The sequence below is a fragment of the Oncorhynchus clarkii genome, chromosome 12 (genome assembly GCF_045791955.1).
Source record: "Oncorhynchus clarkii lewisi isolate Uvic-CL-2024 chromosome 12, UVic_Ocla_1.0, whole genome shotgun sequence".
Classification (NCBI taxonomy): domain Eukaryota; kingdom Metazoa; phylum Chordata; class Actinopteri; order Salmoniformes; family Salmonidae; genus Oncorhynchus; species Oncorhynchus clarkii.
In genome coordinates, this window is record NC_092158.1 from 97331250 (window position 1) to 97341249 (window position 10000).

The 10000-nt window shown below is 40.6% G+C and overlaps 1 protein-coding gene across 1 annotated transcript in view; it reads left to right on the forward strand.

The window, feature by feature from the left end:
* LOC139421712 (protein kinase C beta type-like) overlaps window positions 1–10000 on the forward strand; it is a 143944-nt gene that overhangs the window by 77986 nt on the left and 55958 nt on the right. Inside the window, exon 7 of the mRNA XM_071172826.1 lies at window positions 1–33. This exon is cut by the window's left edge and continues 102 nt beyond it. Within this exon, the coding sequence (XP_071028927.1) occupies window positions 1–33 (33 nt within the window). The remainder of the gene's footprint in view (window positions 34–10000) is intronic.

A 10000-nucleotide genomic window follows, 5' to 3' on the forward strand; every position in this document is an offset into this window, starting at 1 on the left:
CTCAGAACTCCAGAAACAAGGAGTGGACGGATGGTGAGATGGAGAGGAGGAAGGGGTAGTGGGAGAGGAGGGAGGGGTAGTGGAAGGGGAGGGAGGGGTAGAGGGGGGAGGGGTAGAGGGATGGAGGTGGAGGGGGGGAGGGAGGGAGGGAGGGGTAGTGGGAGGGGAGGGAGGGGTAGAGGGAGGGGAGAGAGGGGTAGAAGGAGAGAGGGGGAGGGGTAGAAGGAGAGAGGGGGAGGGGTAGAGGGAGGGAGGGGGGAGGGGTAGTGGGAGGGGAGGGAGGGGTAGTAGGAGAGAGGGGGAGGGGTAGAGGGAGGTAGAGGGAGGCAGGGGTAGTGGGAGGGGAGGGAGGGGTAGAAGGAGAGAGGGGGAGGGGTAGAGGGAGGGAGGGAGGGGTAGAGGGAGGGAGGGAAGGAAAGGTGGAGGGAGGGGTAGAAGGAGGGAGGGGGGGAGGGGTAGAGGGAGGGAGGGAGGGAAGGAAAGGTGGAGGGAGGGAGAGAGGGGTAGAAGGAGGGAGGGGGGAGGGAGGGAGGGAAGGTAAGGTGGAGGGAGAGAGAGAGGGGTAGAAGGAGGGAGGGGGAGGGGTAGAGGGGGGGAGGGAGGGGTAGTGGGAGGGGAGGGAGGGGTAGGAGGGAGGGAGAGAGGGGTAGAAGGAGGGGGCGGGGGAGGGGTAGAGGGAGGGAGGGGTAGTGGGAGGGGTAGAAGGAGGGAGGGGGAGGGGTAGAGGGAGAGAGGGGTAGACGGAGGGAAAGGTGGAGGGAGGGAGGGGGGAGGGGTAGAGGGAGGGAGGGAGGGAGGGGGGAGGGGTAGAGGGAGGGAGGGAGGGAAAGGTGGAGGGAGGGAGGGGTAGAGGGAGGGAGGGAGGGAGGGGAGGAGGAGGTGCGAGGTAAGGATGTAGGGAGGAGGAAGGGAGAGGTAAGGATATAGGGAGGAGGAGGAAGAGAGGAGAGAGGTAAGGATGTAGGGAGGAGGAGGGGAGAGGTAAGGATGTAGGGAGGAGGAGGGGAGAGGTAATGATGTAGGGAGGAGGAGGAGGAAGAGAGGAGAGAGGTAAGGATGTAGGGAGGAGGAGGGGAGAGGTAAGTATGTAGGGAGGAGGAGGAGGAGGAGGAAGGTCCTATCTTTCACTGTCTCTCTCTCTCTCTCTCTCTCTGTCTCTCTCTCTCTGTCTTTGTCTGTCTCTCTCTCTCTCTCTCTCTGTCTCTCTCTCTGTCTTTGTCTGTCTCTCTCTGTCTCTCTCTCTGTCTCTGTCTCTCACACTCTCTCACTCTCTATTTTCGCTGACACAACCATGTGGAGAGTTTTTAATGAGATGCCAGCGTTTGAGGTGGAGCTGGAGAAAATGCCATTAAATATCAGATTGTGTATGTTCCTACTCCCATCTGTGCTGCGGTACAAAGCCCTCTGCCTTCTGGCAGTGGGAAGACTCACCGGGACACAACAACACAAAACCACAAGAGAGAGAGACAACAAGTTAATAACAGGAAGAGGGGGAAATAGATGAGTAAATGAGAAGAAGAGGGGTCTCTGCATCAGTATGGTGTAGTGTTAGCTCTGCTGTTACCAGTTCAACCCTGTAGTCGACTTAGTCTGGTACTGTAGTCTAGTTAGTCTAGTACTGTAGTCTAGTTAGTCTGGTACTGTAGTCTAGTTAGTCTGGCACTGTAGTCTAGTTAGTCTAGTACTGTAGTCTAGTTAGTCTAGTACTGTAGTCTAGTACTGTAGTCTAGTACTGTAGTCTAGTTAGTCTAGTACTGTAGTCTAGTTAGTCTGGTACTGTAGTCTAGTACTGTAGTCTAGTACTGTAGTCTAGTACTGTAGTCTAGTTAGTCTAGTACTGTAGTCTAGTTAGTCTGGTACTGTAATCTAGTACTGTAGTCTAGTACTGTAGTCTAGTACTGTAGTCTAGTTCGTCTGGTACTGTAATCTAGTACTGTAGTCTAGTACTGTAGTCTGGTACTGTAGTCTAGTTAGTCTAGTACTGTAGTCTAGTACTGTAGTCTAGTTAGTCTGGTACTGTAGTCTAGTATTGTAGTCTAGTTAGTCTAGTACTGTTGTCTAGTTAGTCTGGTACTGTAGTCTAGTTAGTCTAGTACTGTAGTCTAGTTAGTCTAGTAATATAGTCTAGTACTGTAGTCTAGTACTGTAGTCTAGTTAGTCTAGTACTGTAGTCTAGTACTGTAGTCTAGTACTGTAGTCTAGTTAGTCTAGTACTGTAGTCTAGTTAGTCTAGTACTGTAGTCTAGTACTGTAGTCTAGTTAGTCTAGTACTGTAGTCTAGTTAGTCTAGTACTGTAGTCTAGTACTGTAGTCTAGGTAGTCTAGTACTGTAGTCTAGTTAGTCTAGTACTGTAGTCTAGTTAGTCTAGTACTGTAGTCTAGTTAGTCTAGTGCTGTAGTCTAGTTAGTCTGGTACTGTAGTCTAGTACTGTAGTCTAGGTAGTCTAGTACTGTAGTCTAGTTAGTCTAGTACTGTAGTCTAGTTAGTCTAGTACTGTAGTCTAATTAGTCTAGTACTGTAGTCTAGTACTGTAGTCTAGTTAGTCTAGTGAGTCTGATACTGTAGTCTAGTTAGTCTGGTACTGTAGTCTAGTGAGTCTGGTACTGTAGTCTAGTTAGTATAGTACTGTAGTCTAGTACTGTAGTCTAGTACTGTAGTCTAGTACTGTAGTCTAGTTATTCTAGTACTGTAGTCTAGTTAGTCTAGTACTGTAGTCTATTTAGTCTAGTACTGTAGTCTGGTTAGTCTAGTACTGTAGTCTAGTACTGTAGTCTAGGTAGTCTAGTACTGTATTCTAGTTAGTCTAGTACTGTAGTCTAGTTAGTCTAGTACTGTAGTCTAGTTAGTCTATTACTGTAGTCTAGTTAGTCTAGTACTGTAGTCTGGTTAGTCTAGTACTGTAGTCTAGTACTGTAGTCTAGGTAGTCTAGTACTGTAGTCTAGTTAGTCTAGTACTGTAGTCTAGTTAGTCTAGTACTGTAGTCTAGGTAGTCTATTACTGTAGTCTAGTTAGTCTAGTACTGTAGTCTAGTTAGTCTAGTACTGTAGTCTTGTACTGTAGTCTAGTACTGTAGTCTAGTTAATCTAGTAGTGTAGTCTAGTTAGTCTAGTTAGTCTAGTACAGTAGTCTAGTTAGTCTAGTAATGTAGTATAGTTAGTCTAGTACTGTAGTCTAGTTAGTCTAGTTAGTCTAGTACTGTAGTCTAGTTAGTCTAGTACTGTAGTATAGTTAGTCTAGTACTGTAGTCTAGTTAGTCTAGTACTGTAGTCTAGTACTGTAGTCTAGTTAGTCTAGTACTGTAGTCTATTTAGTCTAGTTAGTCCAGTACTGTAGTCTAGTTAGTCTAGTACTGTAGTCTGGTACTGTAGTCTAGTTAGTATGGTACTGTAGTCTAGTTAGTCTAGTACTGTAGTCTGGTTAGTCTAGTACTGTAGTCTAGTTAGTCTGGTACTGTAGTCTAGTACTGTAGTCTAGTACTGTAGTCTAGTACTGTATTCTAGTTAGTCTGGTACTGTAGTCTAGTTAGTCTGGTACTGTAGTCTAGTTAGTATGGTACTGTAGTCTAGTTAGTCTAGTACTGTAGTCTAGTACTGTAGTCTAGTTAGTATGGTACTGTAGTCTAATTAGTCTAGTACTGTAGTCTAGTACTGTAGTCTAGTACTGTAGTCTAGTACTGTAGTCTAGTTAGTCCAGTACTGTAGTCTAGTACTGTAGTCTAGTACTGTAGTCTAGTACTGTAGTCTAATACTGTAGTATAGTACTGTAGTCTAGTTAGTCTAGTACTGTAGTCTAGTTAGTCTAGTAATATAGTCTAGTAGTCTAGTAATATAGTCTAGTTAGTCTAGTACTGTAGTCTAGTACTGTAGTCTAGTTAGTCTAGTACTGTAGTCTAGTTAGTCTAGTACTGTAGTCCAGTTAGTCTAGTAATATAGTCTAGTTAGTCTAGTAATATAGTCTAGTTAGTCTAGTACTGTAGTCTAGTTAGTCTAGTACTGTAGTCTAGTACTGTAGTCTAGTACTGTAGTCTAGTTAGTCTGGTACTGTAATCTAGTACTGTAGTCTAGTACTGTAGTCTAGTACTGTAGTCTAGTTAGTCTAGTACTGTAGTCTAGTTAGTCTAGTAATATAGTCTAGTTAGTCTAGTACTGTAGTCTAGTTAGTCTAGTACTGTATTCTAGTTAGTCTAGTGCTGTAGTCTAGTTAGTCTAGAACTGTAGTCTAGTGCTATAGTCTAGTTAGTCTAGTTAATCTAGCACTGTAGCCTAGTTAGTCTGGTACTGTAGTCTAGGTAGTCTAGTTATGTATTCTAGTTAGTCTAGTACTGTAGTCTAGTTAGTCTGGTACTGTAGTCTAGTACTGTAGTCTAGGTAGTCTAGTTATGTATTCTAGTTAGTCTAGTACTGTAGTCTAGTTAGTCTAGAACTGTAGTCTGGTACTGTAGTCTAGTTAGTCTAGTTAATCTAGTGCTGTAGTCTAGTTAGTCTTGTACTGTAGTCTAGTTAGTCTAGTACTGTAGTCTAGTTAGTCTAGTAATGTAGTCTAGTTAGTCTAGTACTGTAGTTTAGTTGGTCTAGTACTGTAGTATAGTTAGTCTAGTACTGTAGTCTAGTTAGTCTAGTACAGTAGTCTAGTTAGTCTAGTACTGTAGTCTAGTTAGTCTAGTACTGTAGTCTAGTTAGTCTGGTAATGTAGTCTAGTACTGTGGTCTAGTTAGTCTAGTACTGTAGTCTAGTTAGTCTAGTACTGTAGTCTAGTTAGTCTAGTACTGTAGTCTAGTTAGTCTGGTACTGTAGTCTAGTACTGTAGTCTAGTTAGTCTAGTACTGTAGTCTAGTTAGTCTAGAACTGTAGTCTATTTAGTCTAGTACTGTAGTCTAGTTAGTCTAGTACTGTAGTCTAGTTAGTCTAGTACTGTAGTCTAGTACTGTAGTCTAGTACTGTAGTCTAGTACTGTAGTCTAGTACTGTAGTCTAGTACTGTTGTCTAGTACTGTAGTCTAGTACTGTAGTCTAGTACTGTAGTCTAGTGAGTCTAGTACTGTAGTCTAGTTAGTCTAGTACTGTAGTCTAGTACTGTAGTCTAGTACTGTTGTCTAGTACTGTAGTCTAGTACTGTAGTCTAGTACTGTAGTCTAGTGAGTCTAGTACTGTAGTCTAGTGAGTCTAGTACTGTAGTCTAGTTAGTCTAGTACTGTAGTCTAGTACTGTAGTCTAGTTAGTCTAGTACTGTAGTCTAGTTAGTCTAGAACTGTAGTCTAGTACTGTAGTCTAGTACTGTAGTCTAGTACTGTAGTCTAGTACTGTAGTCTAGTTAGTCTAGTACTGTAGTCTAGTTAGTCTAGTACTGTAGTCTAGTTAGTCTAGTACTGTAGTCTAGTACTGTAGTGTAGTACTGTAGTCTAGTTAGTCTGGTACTGCAGTCTAGTACTGTAGTCTAGTTAGTCTAGTACTGTAGTCTAGTTAGTCTGGTACTGTAGTCTAGTTAGTCTGGTACTGTAGTCTAGTACTGTAGTCTAGTACTGTAGTCTAGTTAGTCTAGTACTGTAGTCTAGTTAGTCTGGTACTGTAGTCTAGTACTGTAGTCTAGTACTGTAGTCTAGTACTGTAGTCTAGTTAGTCTAGTACTGTAGTCTAGTTAGTCTGGTACTGTAATCTAGTACTGTAGTCTAGTACTGTAGTCTAGTTCGTCTGGTACTGTAATCTAGTACTGTAGTCTAGTACTGTAGTCTGGTACTGTAGTCTAGTTAGTCTAGTACTGTAGTCTAGTACTGTAGTCTAGTTAGTCTGGTACTGTAGTCTAGTACTGTAGTCTAGTTAGTCTAGTACTGTTGTCTAGTTAGTCTGGTACTGTAGTCTAGTTAGTCTAGTACTGTAGTCTAGTTAGTCTAGTAATATAGTCTAGTACTGTAGTCTAGTACTGTAGTCTAGTACTGTAGTCTAGTTAGTCTAGTACTGTAGTCTAGTACTGTAGTCTAGTACTGTAGTCTAGTTAGTCTAGTACTGTAGTCTAGTTAGTCTAGTACTGTAGTCTAGTACTGTAGTCTAGTTAGTCTAGTACTGTAGTCTAGTTAGTCTAGTACTGTAGTCTAGTACTGTAGTCTAGGTAGTCTAGTACTGTAGTCTAGTTAGTCTAGTACTGTAGTCTAGTTAGTCTAGTACTGTAGTCTAGTTAGTCTAGTGCTGTAGTCTAGTTAGTCTGGTACTGTAGTCTAGTACTGTAGTCTAGGTAGTCTAGTACTGTAGTCTAGTTAGTCTAGTACTGTAGTCTAGTTAGTCTAGTACTGTAGTCTAATTAGTCTAGTACTGTAGTCTAGTACTGTAGTCTAGTTAGTCTAGTGAGTCTGATACTGTAGTCTAGTTAGTCTGGTACTGTAGTCTAGTGAGTCTGGTACTGTAGTCTAGTTAGTATAGTACTGTAGTCTAGTTAGTCTAGTACTGTAGTCTAGTACTGTAGTCTAGTACTGTAGTCTAGTACTGTAGTCTAGTTATTCTAGTACTGTAGTCTAGTTAGTCTAGTACTGTAGTCTATTTAGTCTAGTACTGTAGTCTGGTTAGTCTAGTACTGTAGTCTAGTACTGAATTCTAGGTAGTCTAGTACTGTATTCTAGTTAGTCTAGTACTGTAGTCTAGTTAGTCTAGTACTGTAGTCTAGTTAGTCTATTACTGTAGTCTAGTTAGTCTAGTACTGTAGTCTGGTTAGTCTAGTACTGTAGTCTGGTACTGTAGTCTAGGTAGTCTAGTACTGTAGTCTAGTTAGTCTAGTACTGTAGTCTAGTTAGTCTAGTACTGTAGTCTAGGTAGTCTATTACTGTAGTCTAGTTAGTCTAGTACTGTAGTCTAGTTAGTCTAGTACTGTAGTCTTGTACTGTAGTCTAGTACTGTAGTCTAGTTAGTCTAGTAGTGTAGTCTAGTTAGTCTAGTTAGTCTAGTTAGTCTAGTACAGTAGTCTAGTTAGTCTAGTAATGTAGTATAGTTAGTCTAGTACTGTAGTCTAGTTAGTCTAGTTAGTCTAGTACTGTAGTCTAGTTAGTCTAGTACTGTAGTATAGTTAGTCTAGTACTGTAGTCTAGTTAGTCTAGTACTGTAGTCTAGTTAGTCTAGTACTGTAGTCTATTTAGTCTAGTTAGTCCAGTACTGTAGTCTAGTTAGTCTAGTACTGTAGTCTGGTACTGTAGTCTAGTTAGTATGGTACTGTAGTCTAGTTAGTCTAGTACTGTAGTCTGGTTAGTCTAGTACTGTAGTCTAGTTAGTCTGGTACTGTAGTCTAGTACTGTAGTCTAGTACTGTAGTCTAGTACTGTATTCTAGTTAGTCTGGTACTGTAGTCTAGTTAGTCTGGTACTGTAGTCTAGTTAGTATGGTACTGTAGTCTAGTTAGTCTAGTACTGTAGTCTAGTACTGTAGTCTAGTTAGTATGGTACTGTAGTCTAATTAGTCTAGTACTGTAGTCTAGTACTGTAGTCTAGTACTGTAGTCTAGTACTGTAGTCTAGTTAGTCCAGTACTGTAGTCTAGTACTGTAGTCTAGTACTGTAGTCTAGTACTGTAGTCTAATACTGTAGTATAGTACTGTAGTCTAGTTAGTCTAGTACTGTAGTCTAGTTAGTCTAGTAATATAGTCTAGTAGTCTAGTAATATAGTCTAGTTAGTCTAGTACTGTAGTCTAGTACTGTAGTCTAGTTAGTCTAGTACTGTAGTCTAGTTAGTCTAGTACTGTAGTCCAGTTAGTCTAGTAATATAGTCTAGTTAGTCTAGTAATATAGTCTAGTTAGTCTAGTACTGTAGTCTAGTTAGTCTAGTACTGTAGTCTAGTACTGTAGTCTAGTACTGTAGTCTAGTTAGTCTGGTACTGTAATCTAGTACTGTAGTCTAGTACTGTAGTCTAGTACTGTAGTCTAGTACTGTAGTCTAGTTAGTCTAGTACTGTAGTCTAGTTAGTCTAGTAATATAGTCTAGTTAGTCTAGTACTGTAGTCTACTTAGTCTAGTACTGTATTCTAGTTAGTCTAGTGCTGTAGTCTAGTTAGTCTAGAACTGTAGTCTAGTGCTATAGTCTAGTTAGTCTAGTTAATCTAGCACTGTAGCCTAGTTAGTCTGGTACTGTAGTCTAGTACTGTAGTCTAGGTAGTCTAGTTATGTATTCTAGTTAGTCTAGTACTGTAGTCTAGTTAGTCTGGTACTGTAGTCTAGTACTGTAGTCTAGGTAGTCTAGTTATGTATTCTAGTTAGTCTAGTACTGTAGTCTAGTTAGTCTAGAACTGTAGTCTGGTACTGTAGTCTAGTTAGTCTAGTTAATCTAGTGCTGTAGTCTAGTTAGTCTTGTACTGTAGTCTAGTTAGTCTAGTACTGTAGTCTAGTTAGTCTAGTAATGTAGTCTAGTTAGTCTAGTACTGTAGTTTAGTTAGTCTAGTACTGTAGTATAGTTAGTCTAGTACTGTAGTCTAGTTAGTCTAGTACTGTAGTCTAGTTAGTCTAGTACTGTAGTCTAGTTAGTCTAGTACTGTAGTCTAGTTAGTCTGGTAATGTAGTCTAGTACTGTGGTCTAGTTAGTCTAGTACTGTAGTCTAGTTAGTCTAGTACTGTAGTCTAGTTAGTCTAGTACTGTAGTCTAGTTAGTCTAGAACTGTAGTCTATTTAGTCTAGTACTGTAGTCTAGTTAGTCTAGTACTGTAGTCTAGTTAGTCTAGTACTGTAGTCTAGTACTGTAGTCTAGTACTGTAGTCTAGTACTGTTGTCTAGTACTGTAGTCTAGTACTGTAGTCTAGTACTGTAGTCTAGTGAGTCTAGTACTGTAGTCTAGTTAGTCTAGTACTGTAGTCTAGTACTGTAGTCTAGTACTGTTGTCTAGTACTGTAGTCTAGTACTGTAGTCTAGTACTGTAGTCTAGTGAGTCTAGTACTGTAGTCTAGTGAGTCTAGTACTGTAGTCTAGTTAGTCTAGTACTGTAGTCTAGTACTGTAGTCTAGTTAGTCTAGTACTGTAGTCTAGTTAGTCTAGAACTGTAGTCTAGTACTGTAGTCTAGTACTGTAGTCTAGTACTGTAGTCTAGTACTGTAGTCTAGTTAGTCTAGTACTGTAGTCTAGTTAGTCTAGTACTGTAGTCTAGTTAGTCTAGTACTGTAGTCTAGTACTGTAGTGTAGTACTGTAGTCTAGTTAGTCTGGTACTGCAGTCTAGTACTGTAGTCTAGTTAGTCTAGTACTGTAGTCTAGTTAGTCTGGTACTGTAGTCTAGTTAGTCTGGTACTGTAGTCTAGTACTGTAGTCTAGTTAGTCTAGAACTGTAGTCTGGTACTCTAGTCTAGTACTGTAGTCTAGTGAGTCTAGTACTGTAGTCTAGTTAGTCTAGTACTGTAGTCTAGTTAGTCTAGTACTGTAGTCTAGTTAGTCTAGAACTGTAGTCTAGTTAGGCTAGAACTGTAGTCTAGTTAGTCTGGTAATGTAGTCTAGTACTGTGGTCTAGTTAGTCTAGTTAGTCTAGTACTGTAGTCTAGTTAGTCTAGTTAGTCTGGTAATGTAGTCTTGTACTGTGGTCTAGTTAGTCTAGTTTGTCTAGTACTGTAGTCTGGTTAGTCTAGTACTGTAGCCTAGTTATTCTAGTACTGTAGTCTAGTTAGTCTAGTACTGTAGTCTAGTTAGTCTAGTACTGTAGTTTAGTTAGTCTAGTACTGTAGTATAGTTAGTCTAGTACTGTAGTCTAGTACTGTAGTCTAGTTAGTCTAGTACTGTAGTCTAGTACTGTAGTCTAGTTAGTCTAGTACTGTAGTCTAGTTAGTCTAGTACTGTAGTCTAGTTAGTCTAGTACTGTAGCCTAGTTATTCTAGTACTGTAGTCTAGTTAGTCTAGTTAGTCTGGTAATGTAGTCTTGTACTGTGGTCTAGTTAGTCTAGTTTGTCTAGTACTGTAGTCTAGTTAGTCTAGTTAGTCTAGTACTGTAGTCTAGTTAGTCTGGTACTGTAGTCTAGTTAGTCTGGTACTGTAGTCTAGTACTGTAGTCTAGTTAGT